This window comes from Crocodylus siamensis, chromosome 1 (genome assembly GCF_052110815.1).
Source record: "Crocodylus siamensis isolate JL-2025a chromosome 1, ASM5211081v1, whole genome shotgun sequence".
Lineage (NCBI taxonomy): Eukaryota > Metazoa > Chordata > Crocodylia > Crocodylidae > Crocodylus > Crocodylus siamensis.
This window is the reverse complement of record NC_143395.1, coordinates 31700604-31723751: the sequence shown is the minus strand read 5'-3', so window position 1 is coordinate 31723751 and position 23148 is coordinate 31700604. Positions and strand designations below refer to the sequence as shown.

Sequence of the window (23148 nt, the reverse complement as noted above, 5' to 3'; positions counted from 1 at the left end):
CCTGTTCTCTGCACATGTCTGCACTCACAGAGCTGAGCAGGAACAGGCTCCCCAGCTTCCACCCTGCAATCTCAGAATGGGGGGGCACGTCCCAGCCCCATGCCCCAATCAACTGATGGAGGCACAGGGCTTGGAAAGAGTTACAGGAGTGGGGTAAGTCCCAGCCCTCTGCCCCAGTCCACTGGTGGAGCATCTAGCAGTGAACTAGCTGCTAGCTGCCCCACTGGCAAATGGGGTAGGGAGTTGGGACCTGCCCACCCCTGCAGCTCTTTCCAAGTCCTCAGCCCCCAATTGGGAAACTAGGCCAGGAACTCCCCACCCATTTGTCCCCACCCCAGCAGCAGGCAGACCCCCCAAGGGCAATGCAATGGCCCAGCCCCTGGGCTAGCACCCAGGGGGAGTCTAGAGCTTCGTCTGCAGGGCCCATTGCAGGGCCCTAGAAAGTGGGACCAGTTTGCTGCTATTAGCAGCAAATCTGCTCCCACTTCCCTTCATGAGTAGGTGCCTGTCAGGGAGTGTTTACTCGCAGGTTAACTGATCCTGAATCAAATACATGTGTAGATGTACCCACTAAGTGCTTTTTGGATGTGCATTTTTTAAAAATCTTTGAGTAAAAACAGAAACAGTGACGGCAGTGGGGATTAGTCTTGTATTTACAGACCTAAATTTCGTCTTATGTCAGAATTAGGCACTAAGTCCTGGTTTGGCTCTGACTTCTGAAAATACTATGCTATGTGTCTTTGTCAGCTGCTAGCACAATTTGAATGCTACAGCAATATAAAACTAAAATAATAATTTTCCATAAATTGACAGGAGTTGAAGATCACCATGTAGGCAGTGCACTCAGCTCCCAAGAGAGGGAGCCCATTGTATGTTGCTGATCAGCTAAACACAGCAGCTAATTAAAGAGGGATTTTTTAAAATTTTTTTTTAAGCAGTCTTTTTTTAAGCAACCAAAGAGATGAAGCTGTAACGGGATGAAGAGCAACAGGAACTGGGTGATCTTCAGGACTAGACACATTTGGAAAAAAATAACATGGTGGCAGAGAAAAAATGGGACTTGACTTGCATTTCAAATGAAACCATGGGCACCTAGTGTAACTCTCAAATTCCAGTGGATCTACATATTCATTTTTCAGATAATGCAGCAAACAGCAGTTTACAGTATTTGAAATCAATACTAAATAAAAAGCAGCCATGAAATCCGAACTTCCAGGGGGAAAGCAGACATAAGTTATGAATATTATTTAATTAAGAACAAAAAAGCAAATTCTGTTTAAAACCATAACCCTAGTGAATTTGGTGATGCATCATTTTGTTTAAAAACCCACATACCTTAGTTCTCATGTGGAATCACTTCGCTGTTTTTGCAAAAGCTAATAATAATTCTCTTGTGAAGCATATTTGATATTTTACTTAACAAAATGTATGTGCCCCGGTGTATGCTGTCTTTTAATGCTTTGTGAGTATCTTAAGTCTGAACTCAGACGTCATCTGTAGTACAAAGGCTTTCTCACTTTATGTAATTGATGTAACTCTGAGGGCGATCAGTGATTCTGAAATGTGTCCATGTGAAACATTCATGTTTATATTGGTTTCATATAGACTGTGACAACTGTGGATAATTTGCATGTAATACAAACTGTTTAATTCCAGATTGCTGTTCTAAACTCATGTTAGTTGTTTAAAAAATTTGATACAGATCTTGGAAAACTTGGAGCAAGGTTTAGCAGAAGATGGAAGTATGACTAACATTACACAAGAGAACAGACAAGGTACGTATTTTTTAAACCCCTTTTCACAGGCAGTGTTTTTTTATCACTTGCTCATGTGTGCCAGAAGTTTTCACAGGACTGCCCCAAAGCTGTTAAAAGAGCAGTTTTGTCATCTTATAATCTGTTCAGCCTTTGAAATTATACACTTTGTACTTTTATTTGCTGGAATTCATTTCACAGTTTTGCCCTTTATTTTGATCAAATTGGTACATTCAATCAACTTTCCTTTCTACTTAAAAGAAACAAAGGACATGGCTGCCATATTGCAGAAATAGATATACAAGTAATTCAGTGCGTTGCAGAGGCATTGGAGAGAGACCAGATGGACATTCTGTCTTAAGCCTTGGCTCATTGCCTTGATCAGTTGTCTTCTCTGAAACCTGAAAAACTTGTTTGGATCCAAACTTGTCCCTTGCATCTGGTAGTGCCAGCAGGTTACTTGAAGGGTTTTCTGCTCTGTATTGCCTGTTTTGATTTCAAGTTTATGAAAGATTTTTATTCCCTTCTTTTTCTCTGTCTGAAAATTCTGATTCTTTTGTCCTTTGCACTTCTGTAATAAGATTAAACAATTGGGAAGGGAGAAAGGAAGGGAAGAGCTTAGGTAAGAATGTGAGATAAAATTGTGAAAAGCATCATAAATTCTATTTTCAAATGTAGCTTAGAAATTAGGGGCTTAGATGCCTAAATCAACCTTGAAAATAAAACAGGTTCTTATGTCACTAAAATGATCTAGAACATTTAACCTGAGGTGACTGACATTTTTGTGATTGGTCAGATGAACCCCTCATAGAGCTTTGCAAACAAAGGGGTTGTATCCCAATAAACCAGAAACCTTTCTGATGCAGATGGCTGTTTTAAGAGTTAATCTGGTCAACAGTCTTCCAGGACAGAGTTCCCCTTACAGGTAAAGGGAAAAGAAGCCTGTCCTGAGGGTTTGGAGAGAATCTGTCTAGACAGAGTTACTAGCACTGTGAAATTTTGCTATTGACAGATCTCTAAATAATCCCAGTATTTGTCAGTTTGTAGACGTGCAGGAGCATGGGTGTGCAGCACCTAGCAGACAGATACTTTTATGCATATTCTCATGAGTAATAAATTGACTTTCTTCTTAAGTTGAGACAAAAGCAATAAAAAATAAGTGCACCAGAACTTGCTCACAGCCCTCAAGCAGCTCCCTATTCCCTAGATAGCTGGATAAAGTGAAGCTCCATCTTCTTCCCCAAGGTTTCCCTTTCTACCTGTTTTCCAGATTCTTTTAAGTGCTCCATCACTTTCTTCTCTAGTGGATCCCCTCATTTCCTCCGTACCTTCTTCTCGTTTCCCTCAGAATCTGATCACATTCTGCCTGTACAGACAAAAACTTCTCTCCTAGCTGTTTAATGGCCCTCTGTCCTGTAGGTTGCCTCTCATCGGCAGGCATCTGGCTCCTTACCTTCAGATCTGTGCTCAACTCAGCAGGAGACAAAACTGAAAAAAGGCAGCTAGCAGTTACCAGGGGACAGGGCTGCTGAGCATTTAGGAGAGATGCTGCTGTGCTTAGAGTACAACTGCCTGTCTGCTTAATGCTGCCAAAAGGCCCTGGAGACCCTCGCAGGGACTGTTGGCTGATCTTATCTAAGGAGGTCAGCCAGGTCTGCTCCCTGCTTGCCTCTGTGCTGTAGTTTGAGCTGCAGGAAGCTTATTATATATATTTTGGTATGAGATCTAGCTGTAACAAACCTTATTAACTGCATCTGAAGACAGCCTCAATTCCTTATAGAGATTATACCCAGTATGTAATTTTCTTATTGCTGGGATAAGGAGGTACTCCTCCAACCAGCCCATCACTTGCATCTCCTCCTGCCTGGAACAGAGCATCTCATTTGCTAGTTGTTCAATAGGAGGGGAGATTTAGCATTGCACCATTTGCCCAGCAGCACTTTCCTTTTCACTAAGGAATCAGTTTTGCAGCTGGATGAATAGAAATTCAGAGCACAGAGCCGCAGTACAATCCAACCCTAAATTAATAATAACTAAACAGAGATGTTGAAATCAGAGGTGTAGCAACAAGGGTTTGCAAAGTGAGTTACTTTAATTTCTACTGCATTCTCACATATTATTGTCAGGTATTGTTTTTTATCATCAGGTTTCTGTTTTTTATTGATTTGGGATGGAAGTAACATTGTTTGAGGGAGTGGGAGATTCTTTGTGGTGCTGGGGAGTGTTTCTTCAGATTGTTCTTTTAACACCTTGCAGCCAGCAGTAAGGAACACTTCTTAGTTCTATTTTAAAATTTACATATTTGCTCAGCCTTGGGTCATACTGCAGCTTTACTTGTATCTGCACCACATGCAAAATTCCCATTGCTTTTGTCTATCTGTAAGTTGTAGAAGTGCATTCAGTCATCTAAGTGACATTCTTTGCCATATTTGAAAGTTCTCATCAGCTGTGTTTTACTTTGTGCCTGTGCTGATTACCACTGATGGGCCTTAGCAGTGCAAGCAGTAATGGAATCAGTTCTTTATTACCAAATGAAGGCAAAACATGAAACTATAAATATATAATCGAACACATTTTCTTTTTGAAACGCATGGTAGGTATTAGAAATATGGTATGAGCTACCTAATGCAAGCATTTACATGTTATCAGTTGATCAATAAGCTGAAACCACAGTCCAATGACATCTAGATTTCCTAATGTAAATATTTAGGGCTAGATGTAATAAAGGACTTAAGTAGGGATTAAATGCCAAGATCCATATAATTTTAGAGATGTCCAAGGTCACCAGGTCCTCCCTAGTGAAGAGGAGCTTTAAACATCTTTTGAGGTGCCTAAAGGTCTGCTGCTGAGAGTGACTACAACTGTCCTGGTATAAGGCAGATGGGGCTAGATCAGGGTGGGCAAAATACAGCCCACGGGCCAGATCCAGCCTGCCAGGCCATTCTGTCTGGCTTGCAGAGCCCCTAAAAAATTGAGAAATTAATATTTATCTGTCCCTGGCTGCCTGTCAAAGATGACAGGAGACAGGGGCAGTAGGACTCAGGGGGAGCCGGCAGCAGAACTAAACAGCTGAAACAACAAGACCAGCCCAGCCCCTTCAACCACCCTGAACCCCAGCTAGCTTCTGCCTAGCAAGGGCTTCCGGAGGTTTCTGGCCTGGGACTATTTCTACCTACCTGCACCAAGGGAAATACAGATAAGAGGGAGGCAGACACAGTCCTTGGGAACAGCCAGACCTGCAGCCAGGAACCATGTGGTACTGGCAGGCGGGCAGGCTGGGGAGAGCAGGGAAATGGCTGCAGCAAGTGGGGAGAAGGGGGAGCAAGTGGGTGCGCGGAGCACAGCAACAGCTGGGTAGGAGTGCAAGGCCCACACCTGTGCACTGGGGCCTGCGCTGGCAGGGGCCAGAGCAGGGTGGCAGGAGCACGGGGCCCAGACTGGCAGGGACTCTGTGGAGCCAGGCTGCCCAGCTCCATAGAGCCCCTGGCAGCCTGGGCCCCATGCTCTGCTGCCCCTCGCTGAGCCCTGCTGGTACTGGCCCTGATACACTGGTGTGGGCCCCACGCTGCTGCCTGGCTGTCGCTGCACTCCACGTGTCTGCTCGTTACACCTTCCCCCCCACCTACTGCAGCCAGTTCCCCACTCCCCCCCACCTGCTAGTATCGTGTGGCTCCCAGCTGCAGCACCAGGACTGCAGGAGCATCTGGGACGTGGTGCCAGAGCGGCTGAGAGGATGGGGAAGTAGCAGGAGAAGGGCAGCAGTGGCAAATGGGGGGGGCAAGTGGCAGAGAGCAGGAGCACAGGGCCTGCACCAGTACCCTGGGGCCAGAAGCTGCAGGTGTGCACAGCCCAGGCTTGCAGGAGCATTGGCAGGGGGCTCTGCCTGCCACACGCTTGGGGGTGGGGGGGAAGAGGGCTGTAGGCAAACCATCCCCTCCATGCAAGCCACAACCTTCCCCCAGCCACACCCCCCACTCCTATCCACCCCACCACAGATCACACACACATCCCTACCTACAAACCTGTACCAACCCTCCCACAATATACAAAAGTAAAATTTCATTTTAAACTATTATACTATCACCTTCATGTACACTACACAAACACATGTAAATCAGGACAAAAATATTTTTTGAACTGAAATTAATGTTGAAGTATATGTTTGATTTTTAGAGTATACTTTGGTATTTTTCTGGTTCAGAGATGGCAAAACCCCTTGATAAAAGGAGTACTTCTAGGGGGAAGGGGAGGGACTTCTGGTGGCATAGGTCAGGGTTTAGGAGGTGGGACTTCCAGTCCAAGTAAGCTGCCAGGGAGTGGGGCACCTGTCAAGAGGCAAGCCATGTGGCCCTCAACAGCTTGCCAAAACTGGGTAAGCAGCCCTCTGCTTGAAATATGCCTGGCCCTGGGCATATCAGCCCTGTAGGTGCCTAAACAAGACATCAGCAAATTTTAAGCACTTACATCACAAAGGGTGATCCAAATCAACCCTACTCAAAGCTGCTTAATTGCCTGTGTTAGATGTCTCAATTTTGTCTTGAAAAGGTCCTAGTTCCTAGGAATTTGGGTCTCCGGGGAATTTAGCTGCCTCGCGGTAGTGATCCATATCACTGCAGAGCTTAGGCTAGAATTAAATGCCTAGGTGGCTGGTCTGGACCACTTCCAAGCAGGCATGGGGGCAGTAGTGATGAGAAGACAGGAATCGCCCTCCCAAGAGAATGTCCTAACCACTAGGCTGAAGAGTCAGAGGAGGTGGCATACAAGAGAGAGCATGACTGGACTCTTCAGTGGTTAGAGCACTAGCATGCAGCAAGGACTGCGTATTCATTTTACATAAAACAGAGTCCTGGGATGATGAGGTTGAAAATATCTAAAGTAAGAGCTTGTGGTGTTGAATGACATAAGAGCACTGTGACTAAGCAAGGTATACACAAGAAATCCTACGTCTGGTTTCAGTGACCAGACTATATGCACTCTTTTTTTTTTTTATAGTCTAATCATGGAATGTGTGTAGAACCAAAAGTGATTTTGTACGCATCTGACCAAGCTTTTCTACTTGTTATGGTGTTCGTAAATCATTGCAAATTCATTCTTTATTACCTGCTATCCTTTTTATAATAGACCATATTATTGAGACAAGTTAATATGCTCAGTAATTGCTGTTCTATCATAACCGCATGTTTAATTCCTGTCTTTTCCTCTCTCACACTCCAATGCAGTGATTTAGAGAAGCATAATATTTGGTTTCCATATCAGTTGTATACCAAATTATTACTTTTAATGTTTGGGGGTTTTTTTGGAAGTGAGGATTAATTTTATTCCTAGTATTTTGCTAAGACCCTGTAACAGTAGAAAAAGGGAGGGTCCCTGTGAACTATTCCCTTATAATATCAGATTCTGTCTACAGACCAAGGGAGTGAAAAATCTGCTGCTGCAGCCTTTAATGCTTGCAAACTCCAGGAACATGGGGAAAGCAGACAGGCTTGACTGTTTTGGGTTTTTTTTGTTTTTTGTTTTTTATGGGTTTTTTTCCCCCACCCCCCCTACTGTATCACTGAGCCAGAGGCAAGCACAAATAGCCTCAGACTCAGACAGCTCAAACCCCGTGTGTGCTGGCTTTGAGACAGGCTTTTAGCTATTTCAGTTTTGAACCAATTAAATTTAATCCTATATATTACATAATTGCTCACTGATGGTCATAATGATTTAGATGTTTCTGTGATTCTGTTGTTCTGATATTAGGAAACAAGTGGCTTCTTTCAGTGTCAATATTTTTCCCGGACGAAAAGCTGGGAGGTTATCCACTGCTTTGCATTGTTGCATCATTTATGCAGATACTCTCTTTGTAGAACCAATCGAACTAGTCCCTTTGAGAGATGCAGTATTTTCCATCTGACAGTGCAGCATGGCAGGGAATTAAAAATTCTAGGCTAAAACCCAGCGATGTTAACAAGGGGGATCTTATAAAATCATAATTCATAGGACCAATAATTGATGGCTAGCAAGAACCTCTAATTTATTTGTGCACATTCACAAGCTGCTCTTATTTTGCAGCCTCTGTTCAGCTGTGGAGGTCACGTCTGGGCCGGGTGATATACTCCATGGCAAACTGTCTGCTAATGATGAAGGTACGTGGGTGGCAGCAACTGCAGAGCTACCGTATATACTCGAATAGAACGTCATAAAGTGCAAGAGAATTACTAGTGCATAGCTAGGGAAAGGCTATTTTACTGTACATGAAGGTTTATTTTAGTGGAAAATTAATTAGACTTAATAATGACTTATTTAATGAATAACCACTTTCAGTAATGTTCTGCAGGACCGTATCTGCATTTATTTCTCCCCAAATCATTTCAGATAGCATGCAGTAACAATAGTGAATTTACATTTTTAAATTGATTTTTTTCAAACGGTTACTAAATAAATACTGTAATTAAAATTAATTATCTTCTTTATACTGTGAATATGGAACATTATTCCAGTTGCACACACTAATGATAGTGTGGGTCTTGTATATGACAAAGACCCAAAGCATTCTTCACCATTGTCCACCTGGCTGTTCCAGAAGATCCTAGCCTTAAAGTTTTTCTATTCCCTGTAGAAATACCTGCAAAGAAAGGAATAATCAGAGAAGAGTTAGTAATTTTTTTCCTTCATCCCCCATCCTCCCTCCTGTAAATCATGCTACTCCATTTTGTGCAGCATTTTCAGCTTCTCCACATATTCAGAAGGAAGGAATAACACCTCTGAAGTTCACGTCATCATCATGGGAATAGAGCTGTCCCTGTGCTAAGTTTGTAGCAGTAGTTGTGCAGACTGCTATAACCCTGAGCTTAAAGCTATTTTACAAATCAATTAGAAGCAAAAGCCCCAGAGCAATGCTTCCAACACAAAACCAAGATCTTCACTTCCCCCACACTCTGTTTACTAGTTGCCCAAGGTCATTCCTTAACCTGGCTTTCCATAAGGCTTAATAAGCTATTTACCAAGCTAGTCGTTCATGATGCTTCATTTTTAACACTGAAGCAGCATATATTGATGAAAAACCAGTTGTCTAAATGTTCCCTTGAAATGCAGCATCCTGTTTTTATAAGGATGCCAAGAAACAGAAATATATATTCATAGTAGTTAAACTGAGATCAATTTATTTCCTTCTTATGTAAATAGGACTGCACAGGTGGTCAGAAGGAAGCAGCAGTCTATAAACTGAATAAGACTTTTTTTTTTAAATCAGATTTTCAACCACATTTTGTTTCTGGGAAACTCTGCTTTTTAAAATACTAGTAAAAAAAACAAACCTAAGCCCTGAGCATCTCCATCCCAAACAAAGCTGAAGTTGGGTATATTAATAACATACACTAAAAGAAATACCGTTAACAGATTCTGCCAACTGCTGTAACTCCTTGGAAGCTTTACTTTTTAACTCATGTTTTCTGAACTTGACATCTTGCCCAACTGCTTCTGCCCACCTAGTATTTTCTTTTCTACTCCTGTTCCTATACCCATTTAACCCTTATCATCAGATTTCTTCCTAACTTCAGCAGTGGTGTATAGTCCCCTAAACTAATCAACAGTGGGTGCATCTGCACATTGTAATAAGCATATAGCAACAAGCTCTGGTGCAGTTTGCACCGGAGTTTATTGCTCCTGGGTGCAGCATCTACATGTGTACTCAGGATTCCAGCATGCTGAGCTGGAGCAGAGCAGCTCTGACTGGAAGAGCTTGGGGGTCAGTCTGTTAGCCACAGCTCCTTCACCCTGGCTCAGCATGCTGCAGAGGGGCTGGCTGGGGCATGGGGGTGCTCCAGTACAGGGCTAGCCAGCAGGCAGCCACCACACTGTAGCATCCTTGTGCCTAAGCTGGCCCCAGTCACCTTATACACATGTGTTTCAGCACACTGAACTCTGGAATAGGATAGTACTTGTCCCAGACAGTACTATCCTACAGTGGAGTTAGTTAATTTACTGTGCCCTAATAGGCACACCCATGTATATGGTGACACTTTACTGCAGAGCTAATTAGTCAACTGCTCAGTAAAGCACACGTGTAGATACACCCAGTGGTTCTGAAAATGGTACTTCAAGAATGGCACAACTCATTCTTCTCCTTCATATGTTTCACAACCAAGGAACTTCAAAATCTGTAATCTCTCTCAGGTTAGGAAATTAGACTTCCAAAATCATTTCCAGTTTTCAGATCTCCCAGGTAACAACAGATGTTGCTACTGAACTCCTAGTCATCTTACAGTAAACAAGCTGTAAGGAATAACTTCTTCATATAATCATTATTAAACAAACAAGCTTTCATGAAAGTAAGTGCATCTGAGGAAACCAGTTGCACAAAGCTTCAAATATCTAAAAGAGTTATCTGTTATACATAAGATGGTTTTGGAGGACTATTTTTCAAATTTTTATTCATCTTAAGTATAAAAAATGTAGTTATAACATATGCACTTGTGCACATGCACACACGTATACAAATTCTGGGTTCCTTCTAAACTGAGTTAGTGCAGTTTATTGCCATCTAGTGAATATATACCATATTGCAATATTCTCTTGTGTTGATTCAGAAGTATTATTAATTGAATGGAATAACTTGAGCGAAAATAACTGACCTAGTAATGTGGGAAAAAGCACTGATTCGTATCTAATTTTTATTAGCCTATTCCTTTAGCCAAAAATTAGTATTTGTTGAAATATAATTCAGGATAATCTTTGAGACTAGGATTTTCAAAGGAACCTAAAAGAGTAAGTTTTCAGATTCAGATTGTTTCAAAAGATCTCTTAACTTGGATTTAATCAGGAGTTAGATAGCTCAGCCTAAAGAGCAATTCAAACTAACTTGGCACTAGAATCCTAAAAACTCTTAACATGCCTCTTTTTGGGACAGGAGCGTTCCCTAAGGTAACACAGATATACACAGCTGCACAGAAGGAACTCAGATCATGGATTTCAGCAGCCCCCTCCCTGCTAAGCTCTAGAATGATATATATTGTCCATTGGATGCAGCTGAGCCCCAAATACATCCTGGGAGAGGGGCAAGCCATTAACCAGACCAAAACCATGACTAACTCGCATCCCCAGCACTAAGTTCAGGCCAAACCCAGTTGGGATGGTTCTGCACTAGTCAAACGGTTAGAGTTTTTGCCCTAGCCATGAGAGACCTACATGCTTAGCTCCCCTCATCCTGAGGGGGTTTAAACCCAAATCTCCCACTTTGCAGAAGAGTGCCCTGAGATGGAGGAGTCCCAGATCCAGATTCCTACTGGCACTTTTATTTCTGTTTTTAGCCAATGGCTTTTTAACATTAAAATTCATAAATAATGCTGGGAAGCAGGGACAAAAGTTGCAGACTCTTTCCCAAGGAACTACCCTAACTATTGGACTGCAGAGGCACACTTTGGATTAGATATTATTTGGTTAAAAAACTGACAATATGTGCCAAAACTGAGGATTCCTCCATCATAGAACAGGCCTAACCACTAGGCTACGAAAGCAGCCTCCTCCTCCTTGTTTGTTCTTTTGGCCCCATGGCTTTTGTACTGTTTGCCTAGCTGCAGCTTCAAGCTTCAGCTTAGAAAGCCTACTAATAAGTTGTCTGAGAAGTAGGAGACATAGATCTGAATCTTTTCAAAGTGACAAAGGCCTTGAAACCCAGGACTGATTTTTTTTTTTTTTTGCAAATGCTATAATTACTATGCTGTTCTTCAAAAAGTGGACTCAGCTGCATCACCATGCATTCTTGTTCACCTGTCTTCAGAAACAAAGTATGCAGCAATCTCAGAAATGCAGCTGAGTGTTTTGACTGCAAGTGAATGGGATGCCTTGAGGCCTTAGTGTTTCTCCCCGTCTTCCTCTAAGCCAGTGGTTCTCAATCTGTGGTACATGTACCACCAGTGGTACACAGACAACCTGTCAGTGGTACACATTAACAGATTTATCATAATTACTTTATTTGACAAAAATTTGCTGGTGGTACTTAAGGTTGTATCATTTTAAATTGGTGGTGCACAATCTGTCAGAGTTTGGGAACCACTGCTGTAAGCACCTCCAGGGTTTCTGAATTGTCCTTTGGAGGCATGTATCATTTACCATTTGCTGTAGGGAACACCAGAAGACAGAAACTCAAACCATTCTTAGGCACCAAGGCCCCTGTCCCGCCGGAGCTTAGCAACAGGTTCGCACCTCTTGCAGCCCCAGGAGAGCCCACGCAGTTGCCAGCTCCCGCAGGCAACCCAGGCTCGACCGCAGCTACTGGCCCCACTCTCCCCAAGACAAAGCGTAAGGTGTTTGTTGTGGGAGACTCCATCCTGCGGGGCACTGAGGGGGCAATCTGCCGCCCCGACCCCTTAGCCCGGGAAGTCTGCTGCTTCCCGGAGGCCGCATCCGAGACATTGCAGAGAGGATCCCGCAGCTCCTCCGGCCCACAAACCACTACCCCATGCTCCTTATTCATGTGGGCACCAGTGAAACGGCTCGGAGCACCCCCAGCCAGGTCATGAGGCGATACAGGGAGTTGGGAGTGGGGCTTAGGGGTCTGGGAACTCAGGTGGTGTTTTTGTCGATCCTCCCAGTATCAGGCTATGGGCTGAGGAGGGAGAGGAGGATCCACGCGGTGAACCAAAGACTGCGGCACTGGTGTTATCGGGAAGGCTTTGGCTTCCATGACCACAGCCCGCTCTTTGGAGAGAGAGGCAGCGAGCTGCTGGGAAGAGATGGCCTCCACCTCTCTCCCCTGGGGAGGAGGCTCTTCTCAGCCAGGCTGGCTGACCTGCTCCACCAGGCTTTAAACTAAGCCCACTGGGAGATGGGGAGACTACTGCCCCTGCTGGCCCGCTGAACGGCCCTTGCAAAGCCAGTGGACCAAGGCACTTAAGGGGGCACTTAAGGGAGCCCACCCCTTCCCCAGCCCTGGCACAATCTGTGGGCAAGGCAAGAGCCCCCAAGGGCACACTTGCCTGCCTGTACACTAATGCCAGGAGCCTGGGCAACAAGCAGGACGAGCTCGTCCTCCTGCTCAGTGCAAAGAAATATGATGTCATTGGGATAATGGAGACCTGGTGGGACTCCACCCATGACTGGACCACGGGTATAGAGGGCTATACCCTATACAGGAGGGATCGTGTTGGCAAAAGGGGCAGGGGTATAGCTCTCTATGTGAAGGAAAGCTACATGTCTCTGCAAGCTGATGTTGGTGACCAGCATGGACAGCTAGAGACCCTCTGGGTAAAAATTTGTGGGGAATTCGGCACAGGGGACACAACGGTGGGAGTCTACTACAGACCTCCCACTCAGTCCCGAGCTTGACCAGGAGTTCGCCCGGGAACTGGCTGAGGCCGCTTGCTCCAGGACCTTGGTTGTCATGGGTGACTTCAATTACCCGGACATCTCCTGGGAAGATCACTCAGCTAAATCTGAGCGGGCGCAAAGCTTTCTCTCGTGCGTGGATGACCTCTACCTGACTCAAGAAGTCTATGGGCCAATGAGAGGCAAAGTGCTGCTCGACCTGGTACTGGCTACGGGGGACGACCTAGTTGGCGACCTAGTGATTGATGGGAAGTTGGGTGACAGCGACCACGAGCTGATCACCTTCACCATCCGCCGTAAAGCTGGCAAGTCAGTCAGCAACACAGAAGTCCTTGACTTCAGAAAAGCCGACTTTGACAATCTCAAGAGGCTTGTCGGTCAGGCCCTCAGGGACCATGACCCCAGGGAGATGGGAGTTCAAGAAGAGTGGTTGCTTCTCAAGGAAGCGATCTTCAGTGCACAAGCTAAATCTATTCCAACATGGAGGAAAGGCAGCAAGAAGGCACAGCAGCCCCCCTGGCTCTCCAGAGACCTAGTGGACCTACTGTGGCTAAAAAGGAAAGCCTACAAAGGATGGAGGATGGGATTCACCTCCAAGGAGGATTACTCCGCGCTGGTCCGGTCCTGCAGGGAGCAAACCAGGAAAGCCAAGGCTGCAACTGAACTCCAACTAGCTTCAGGGATCAAGGACAACAAAAAGTCCTTTTTCAGATATGTGGGGAGCCGGAGGAAAAGCAAGGGCAATGTTGGACCCCTGCTAAACCAGATGGGGCAACTGACGCCCAGGAAAAAGCCAACCTATTAAATAGGTACTTTGCGTCAGTCTTTCATCAGTCACATGGGATGCCCATGCCTGCTATGGGACAGGGAAATCTGGGTGAGGGGGATCCCCTACCCTCCATAAATGCTGACCTCGTGAAGGAACACCTTGAGAAGCTGGATACCTTCAAGTCAGCCGGCCCTGACAATCTGCACCCCAGGGTACTCAAGGAGCTGGCGAGCGTCATAGCCCAGCCCCTGGCACGGATCTTTGAAAACTCCTGGCGCTCTGGTGTAGTGCCCAAAGACTGGAAGAAGGCCAATGTGGTGCCGATCTTCAAGAAAGGGAGGAGAGTGGATCCGGCTAACTACAGGCCCATTAGCCTGACTTCTATCCTGGGGAAGATCTTAGAAAAGTTTCTTAAGGAGGCCATCCTTGATGGACTGGCCCAGGCTAACATTCTAAGGGACAGCCAGCACGGGTTTGTTGCGGGTAGGTCTTGTTTGACCAATCTCATTTCCTTCTATGACCAGGTGACCTATCACCTGGACAAGGGAGAAGAGATTGATGTCATATATCTTGACTTCAAAAAAGCTTTTGATCTGGTATCCCATGATCACCTCTTGGCCAAACTGGCCAGTTGTGGCCTTGGCTCCACCACGATCCGCTGGCTGGGAAACTGGCTCCGTGGTCGGACCCAGAGGGTTGTAATCGATGGTAGTCAGTCATCGTGGTGCCCTGTGACCAGTGGGGTCCCCCAAGGCTCTGTCCTGGGACCCATACTGTTCAACATCTTCATTAACGATGTGAACATTGGAATCAGGAGTGGACTGGCCAAGTTCGCCGATGACACCAAACTTTGGGGCAAAGCATCCACGCCAGAAGATAGGCGGGTGATCCAGGCTGCCCTGGACAAGCTCAGCAAATGGGCAGACAAGAACCTCATGGTGTTGAACACCGAAAAATGCAAGGTTCTCCACCTTGGGAGGAAAAACGTGCAGCACCCGTATAGGCTCGACAGTGCTACGTTGGTTAGCACTACAGAAGAAAAAGACTTGGGGGTCATCATTGACCACAAGATGAACATGAGCCACCAATGCGATGCTGCGGCTAGTAAAGCAACCAAAATGCTGGCGTGCGTCCATAGATGCTTCTCGAGCAAATCCCGGGACGTCATTCCCCCCTTGTACTCGGCCTTGGTGAGACCGCAGGTGGACTACTGCGTCCAGTGTTGGGCTCCACAATTCAAAAAGGATGTGGAGAAGCTTGAGAGAGTCCAGAGGAGAACCACGCGCATGATCAGAGGTCAGGAAAACAGATCTTACGATGACAGGCTGAGAGCCATGGGGCTCTTTAGCCTGGAAAAGCGCAGGCTCAGGGGTGATCTGATGGCCACCTATAAGTTTATCAGGGGTGACCACCAGGATCTGGGGGAACGTTTGTTCACCAGAGCGCCCCAAGGGATGACGAGGTCGAATGGTCATAAACTCCTGCAAGACCGTTTCAGGCTGGACAGAAGGAAGAATTTCTTTAGTGTCCGAGCCCCCAAGGTCTGGAACAGTCTGCCAGCGGAGGTGGTTCAAGCACCTACATTGAACACCTTCAGGAGTTAATTGGATGCTTATCTTGCTGGGATCCTATGACCCCAGCTGACTTCCTGCCCTTTGGGCAGGGGGCTGGACTCGATGGTCTCCCGAGGTCCCTTCCAGCCCTAAGGTCTATGAAATCTATGAAAATCTATGAAACTCAGACCATTCTTAGGCTTCTCTGAAATGTCTCCATTGATTCTAATTGGGTCATTTTGAATGTACTTCCCCAAGAAAACACACCTGAAGTGAGGCATTACCAAACTTACGTTTGGATGCTCAGTGAGGCAATTTGAATCCTATCCTTAGATTTTCAATGGGAGTTCGACGCTCAACTCCTGGCTCCTTCAGTAATCCCAGGCTTAACCAAGTAGAGTCTGGTTTTGCTTCTCTATGTGCCATCAAATAGTTCTAATGAGCCTGTTCTCTCTAGTTCTATGGTTGCATTGCCATAGTGCCTGAACATGTCCTACTAGTACAGGCTGAGGTATGGAAATGCACTATTTGCAAATGAAGGCACAGAGAAGTGACTTGTCCGGACTCACATGGGAAATCTGTGATAGCTCTCCTGACCTACTGGATCATCTTTCTAAATATGGAATTCTGTCCCTTGTGCTTCTGCATTCATAAACAGTAATTCATAATGATAAACTGATCATTACCTTAATAAGGAGCATTACCTTATTACTCCAACAATGCAATTGCAAAAAAATAAACATAATGTTACTAATTTGTCCTGGAATATTTTCATTTTGAAAATATAGGTTTGATTTTCCTTCCCCTGCTGAAATTGCTTCGGCATTACCATACCAGTATGCTGGTTTTTGGTTTGTTGAAACATAAAACTTAACAGCTTTCTCAATACTATCATAGTATTGCACTCTAATTTAAAAAAAGGCATTTGCTGTATTTTTAAATGTATATATTATTTCAGAAAACTCTCCACTTCTGCATAGCTTACACTACTAGAACCAGTAGCAGAAGAAGTATTTTAAATCTGGGTCTACTACAATTAAAATGATGAGGCAGAAGACTGCCTGTACTAATGACAAGAGTCTGATGCCTAGGGCTCTCTTCTGATTTGGATTCTCTTCTAATTTAAAGGAGAGAAACAACATAAATTGTCATCTGTCTTGCTTAAATTATGCTGCAGCACTATCTTCTGGATTCTTAATGCAGTGAATCTGTTTTCACAATCACTATGCAAATACAGCATAGAGAGGAAAAGGGAAAACCCTTCTTTCCTGAACCCTAATATTACTGTCAGCATAGGGTACATAACCAAACCTGATACAGGGGGGATTAGCCTGATCTCATCATCGTATTCAATAAGATCAAGTATTCTTACCTTAATGAATTCGTAATCCTATTTTAATTATTTATGTTCAAAAGAAATTACAAATTTTCAACAAACAACTAATGCAATATCTATTTAATGCAAATACAGGTGATGAACTTGAGCATCTCAGAAACCAAGCCCTCGTCTAATTATTACAAATAATTCTGCTGGGTTTAGACTTCATAGACATTAGGGATGGAAGGGACCTTGGAAGATCATGAAGTCCAGTCCCCTGCCCCAGGGGCAGCTAGTCAGCTAGGGTCAAATGATCCCAGCAAGATAAACATCCAGATGTTTCTTAAAAGAGTCCAGAGTAGGTGCTTGCACCACCTCTGGAGGCAATCTATGCCAGGCCTTGGGGCTTGGACAGTAAAGAAGTTTTTCCTTATGTCTAGCCTGAAACAGTCTTGGAGGAGTTTGTGCTTGTCTTCCCTTGGGGTGCTCTGGTGAACAGGCGTTCCTGCAGATCCTGACGTACATTCCTTATATACTTCTAGGCAGCCACCCATTCCCCCCTGAGCCTGTGCTTTTCCAGGCTGAAGAGTCCCATGGCTCTCAACCTCTCATCACAGGGCCTCTTCTTCTGCCCTTTGATCATACACGTGGCTCTCCTCTGGACTCTCTCAAGCTTTTCCACATCCTTTTTAAATTGTGGAGCCCAGAATTGGACACAGTACTCCAGCTGCAGCCTCACCAAGGCCGAGTACAGCGGGAGGATGACACCCTGGGGTTTGCTTAAGAAGCATCTAAGGATGCAAGCCAGATTTTTGCTCACTTTACCAGCTGCGACATCGCATTAGTGGCTTGTATTCATCTTGTGGTCAATCATGACCCCCCAAGTCCCATTTGACCATGGTGCTAGCAAGCTTAGCACTGCCAAGCCTATAAGCGTGCTGTGGCTTTTTTTTTCCCTACAGTGGCGTACCTTGCATTTTTTGGTGTTGAATGCCATCAGGTTTTCATCCGCCTATTTTCTGAGCCTGTCAAGGAAGGCCTGGATCACGAGCTTATCCTCAAGTGTGGACAGTTTACCTCAAAGTTTGGTGTCATCAGCGAACTTGGCCAGTCTGCGTCTGATACCAATGTCTACACCATTAATAAAGATGTTAAAAAGTATAGGCTGAAGGTTAAAAAGTATAGTCTGAAGGACAGATCCTGGGGGACCCCACTGGTCATGGTGCACCACAATGATTTACTTCCATCTATTACCACTGTCTGGGTCTGACCTCGGAGCCAATTCCCCAGCCGTCACACTGTGATGTAGCTGAGGCTGCAGTTGGCCAGTTTTTCATGAGATCATGGGACACCAGATTGAAAGCTTTTTTAAAGTCAAGATATATGACATCAATCTCTTCTCCCTTGTCCAGGTGATTTATGTCAGCTGGTCATAGAAGGACATGAGATTGGTCAGGCAAGACCTACCCACAACAAACCCATGCTGGCTGTCCCTCAGGATGTTGCCATCAGCCAGTTTGTCAAGAATGGTCTCTTTGATCATTTGAGGGTTCCCTCAGAATATTTTGCATTAGTAATTCATAGATTTCATAGACCTTAGGGCTGGAAAGGACCTCGGGAGATCATCGAGTCCAGCCCCCTGCCCAAAGGGCAGGAAGTCAGCTGGGGTCATAGGATCCCAGCAAGATAAGCATCCAATTTACTCTTGAAGGTGTTCAATGTAGGTGCTTGAACCACCTCTGCTGGCAGACTGTTCCAGACCTTGGGGGCTCGGACAGTAAAGAAATTCTTCTTTATGTCCAGCCTGAAACGGTCTTGCAGGAGTTTGTGACCGTTCGACCTTCTCATCCCTTGGGGCGCTCTGGTGAACAAACGTTCCCCCAGATCCTGGTGGTCACCCCTGATAAACTTATAGGTGGCCATCAGATCACCCCTGAGCCTGCGCTTTTCCAGGCTAAAGAGCCCCATGGCTCTCAGCCTGTCATCGTAAGATCTGTTTTCCTGACCTCTGATCATGCGCGTGGTTCTCCTCTGGACTCTCTCACAATTCTCCACATTCTTTTGAATTGTGGAGCCCAAAACCGGACGCAGTACTCCAGCTGCGGCCTCACCAAGGCCGAGTACAAGGGGAGAATGACGTCCCGGGATTTGCTCGGGAAGCATCTGTGGATGCAAGCCAGCGATTTGGTCGCTTTCCTAGCCGCAGCATCGCATTGGAGGCTCATGTTCATCTTGTGGTCAATGATGACCCCCAAGTCTCTTACTTCTGTAGTACTATCCAACGTAGCACTGCCGAGCCTATAAGGATGCTGCAGGTTTTTCCTCCCAAGGTGGAGAACCTTGCATTTTTCAGTGTTAAACACCATCAGGTTCTCGTCCGCCCATTTGCTGAGCTTGTCCAGGTCAGCCTGGATCACCCGCCTATCTTCTGGCGTGGATGCTTTGCCCCAAAGTTTGGTGTCATCGACGAACTTGGCCAGTCTGCTCCTGACTCCAATGTCCACATCGTTAATGAAGATGTTGAACAGTATAGGTCCCAGGACAGAGCCTTGAGGGACCCCACTGGTCACAGGGCACCACGATGAGTGACTACCATCGATTACAACCCTCTGGGTCCGACCACGGAGCCAGTTTCCCAGCCAGCGGATCGTGGTGGAGCCAAGGCCACAACTGGCCAGTTTGGCCAAGAGGTGATCATGGGATACCAGATCAAAGGCTTTTTTGAAGTCAAGATATATGTCATCAATCTCTTCTCCCTTGTCCAAGTGATAGGTCACCTGGTCATAGAAGGAAATGAGATTGGTCAAACAAGACCTACTCGCAACAAACCCGTGCTCACTATCCCTTAGAATGTTAGCCTGGGCCAGTCCATCAAGGATGGCCTCCTTAATAAACTTTTCTAAGATCTTCCCCAGGATAGAAGTCAGGCTAATGGGCCTGTAGTTAGCCGGATCCACTCTCCTCCCTTTCTTGAAGATCGGCACCACATTGGCCTTCTTCCAGTTTTTGGGCACTACACCAGAGCGCCAGGAGTTTTCAAAGATCCGTGCCAGGGGCTGGGCTATGACGCTCGCCAGCTCCTTGAGTACCCTGGGGTGCAGATTGTCAGGGCCGGCTGACTTGAAGGTATCCAGCTTCTCAAGGTGTTCCTTCACGAGGTCAGCATTTATGGAGGGTAGGGAATCCCCCTCACCCAGATCTCCCTGTCCCACAGCAGGCATGGGCGTCCCATGGGACTGATGAAAGACTGACGCAAAGTACCTATTTAACAGGTTGGCTTTTTCCTGGGCATCAGTTGTCAGTTGCCCCATCTGGTTTAGCAGGGGTCCAACATTGCCCTTGCTTTTCCTCCGGCTCCCCACATATCTGAAAAAGGACTTTTTGTTGTCCTTGATGCTTGAAGCTAGTTGGAGTTCAGTTGCAGCCTTAGCTTTCCTGGTTTGCTCCCTGCAGGACCGGACCAGTGTAGAATAATCCTCCTTGGAGGTGAATCCCGTCCTCCATCCTTTGTAGGCTTTCCTTTTTAGCCGCAGGAGGTCCACTAGGTCCCTGGAGAGCCTGGAGGGCTGCTGTGCCTTCTTGCTGCCTTTCCTCCGTGTTGGAATAGATTTAGCTTGTGCATTGAGGATCGCTTCCTTGAGAAGCAACCACTCTTCTTGAACTCCCATCTCCCTGGGGTCATGGTCCCTGAGGGCCTGACCGACAAGCCTCTTGAGATTGTCAAAGTCGGCTTTTCTGAAATCAAGGACTTCTGTGTTGCTGACTGACTTGCCAGCTTTACGGCGGATGGTGAAGGTGATCAGCTCGTGGTCGCTGTCACCCAGCTTCCCATCGATCACTAGGTCGCCGATTAGGTTGTCCCCCGTAGCCAGTACCAGGTCGAGCAGCGCTTTGCCTCTCGTTGGCCCATAGACTTCTTGAGTCAGGTAGAGGTCATCCACCCACGAGAGAAAGCTTTGCGACTGCTCGGATTTTGCTGAGTGATCTTCCCAGGAGATGTCCGGGTAATTGAAGTCACCCATGACAACCAAGGTCCTGGAGCAAGTGGCCTCAGTCAGTTCCCGGTCGAATTCCTGGTCAAGCTCGGGACTTTGAGTGGGAGGTCTGTAGTAGACTCCCACCATTCTGTCCCCTGTGCCGTTTTTCCCACAAATTTTTACCCAGAGGGTCTCTAGCTGTCCATGCCGGTCACCAACATCAGCTTGCAGAGACATGTAGCTTTCCTTCACATAGAGAGCTACACCCCCGCCCCTTTTGTCAACACGATCCCTCCTGTACAGGGTATAGCCCTCTATACCCGTGGTCCAGTCATGGGTGGAGTCCCACCAGGTCTCCGTTATCCCAATGACGTCATAATTCTTTGCACTGAGCAGGAAGACGAGCTCCTCCTGCTTGTTATCCAGGCTCCTGGCATTAGTGTACAGGCAGGCAAGTGTGCCCTTAGGGGCTCTTGCCTTGCCCACAGATTGTGCCAGGGCTGGGGCAGGGGTGGGCTCCCTTAAGTGCCTTGGTCTGCTGGCTTTGCAAGGGTCGCTCAGTGGGCCAGCAGTGGCAGTAGTCCCCCCGTCCCCCAGCGGGCTTAATTTAAAGCCCGGTGGAGCAAGTCAGCCAGCCTGGCTGAAAAGAGCCTCCTCCCCAGGGGAGAGAGGTGGAGGCCATCTCTTCCCAGCTGCTCGCTGCCTCTCTCGCCAAAGAGTGGGCTGTGGTCATGGAAGCCAAAGCCTTCCCGATGACACCAGCTCTGCAGTCTTTGGTTCACCGCGTGGATCCTCCTCTCCCTCCTCAGCCCATAGCCCGAGACTGGGAGGATCGATGAAAACACCACCTGAGCTCCCAGACCCCTACGCCCCGCTCCCAAATCCCTGTAGCACCTCATGACCTGGCTGGGGGTGCTCTGAGCCATGTCATTGGTGCCCACGTGAATAAGGAGCATGGGGTAGTGGTCTGTGGGCCGGAGGAGCTGCGGGATTCACACAGATTCATGTGATTTTTTTTTTTTTTTTTTTTTTTGTAACCAAAATGAAACTTACCCTGTAGCTTAGTAAAAAAAAAATGCATGAAATTCTACCTAGGTTTCGGTCTATATAGTACTGTATATTCTCACGTGCCCCAGAATGTAATACACACCTTGTTTTTGGAAGGTACAATGAAAAAAAATTTATTTTTTCCAGAATTATGGTTCTGTAGGGCAGGCATAGATCCTACTCTTCAGTTGACTCACCCCTTTTTTTTTTAAGCTAATGAGAGCAACTAGTAGACAGCAAAATTGCCCTAAGAAAGGTTAGCTTGATTTAATGCAACATCAGGAATATTAAAAAAGAGAGATGATTTTTAACACCTGTGGAACGAAGAACAATGGTCCGTTAAGTCAATAGACTCTCTTAGCTGCCTGAATAGTAACACTTCTGCACTATGGAACAGGAATCAGAGTAGGGTGTTTCTATCTGGGACTGAAAAATCAGGCTCCCCACTTAATACATGCACTCCAATTTTAGGGAAGAGTTTGGGAGATGCATCTTATATGTGAGAAAATAAGGTATTTGATTTGAAAGGTGTAAATTATAACATAATGTTGCCAACTCTCATTAACATATTGCAGGGGTAGGCAATTATTTGAGCTGGAGGACCACTTAAGGAGTTTTGATAAATTGTTGGAAACTGGGTTGGGGGAGAGAGGGCTGGAATTGATCCTATCCAGCCAGAGGCCCATTTGCCCTGCACCCACAAGGGGCACCTGATGGAGCAAGCAGGCAGGGTTTCTATGGAGACCAGCCCAGGACCTCCATGGGCAGGGTGCACTTAAGGTGGATGGGATGAGGCCAAGGGCAGTTGAGGAGCAGTGTCCAGGAGTAGATGGGAGAGCAAGGCCTGGATTGTGGGGTGGTGACTGAGGGGCTGGAGTCCAGGACAGAGCCACAATCCAGTCCCCACATGTCCCTGCGCACGGCGCTGGCTCTGTGGGCAGAGTGGGTGGGCTCTTGTAATCCTGGCCGCTGCCCCACCATTACACTCCCAAACAGCAATCCCTGTCTTCCTGCGGGCCCCATCCCATTCTCCCAGCCAAGCACACACTGCCTTTGAGGGTTCCAGACCAGTTTCCATGGAGACCTCCAGTGGACGCAGGGTGGACTGGCAGCGGCAGATGGACAGAGCAAGCCACTGCAGGGGTTGCCGAAAAGCCAAGTCCAGCTGCCATGCCACATGAGCGGGGGCAGTGGCACCAGCTGCATCCAGGATCAAGAGACCCACTGTAGGCCAGATGAAACCCTTTGGCAGGCTAGATGTGACCCATGGGCTGTATTTTACCTGCCCCTAGTATATTGTGAACAGTCTTGTCCCCAGTTCCATACATTCCTATGATGATGAAAAAATCTACAGATTCATGTGATTTTTGTAACCAAAATGAAACTTACCCTGTTTAGTAAAAGAAAAAAAAAAAGCATGAAA

The 23148-nt window shown here is 46.3% G+C and overlaps 1 protein-coding gene across 4 annotated transcripts in view; it reads left to right on the top strand.

The window, feature by feature from the left end:
• TRAPPC12 (trafficking protein particle complex subunit 12) overlaps positions 1-23148 on the top strand; it is a 102212-nt gene that overhangs the window by 63807 nt on the left and 15257 nt on the right. For all 4 annotated transcript variants that reach the window (XM_090032705.1, XM_090032715.1, XM_090032696.1 and 1 more), the window contains 2 exons: positions 1703-1775; positions 7809-7882. In XM_090032705.1, the coding sequence (XP_089888831.1) occupies positions 1703-1775; positions 7809-7882 (147 nt within the window). The remainder of the gene's footprint in view (positions 1-1702; positions 1776-7808; positions 7883-23148) is intronic.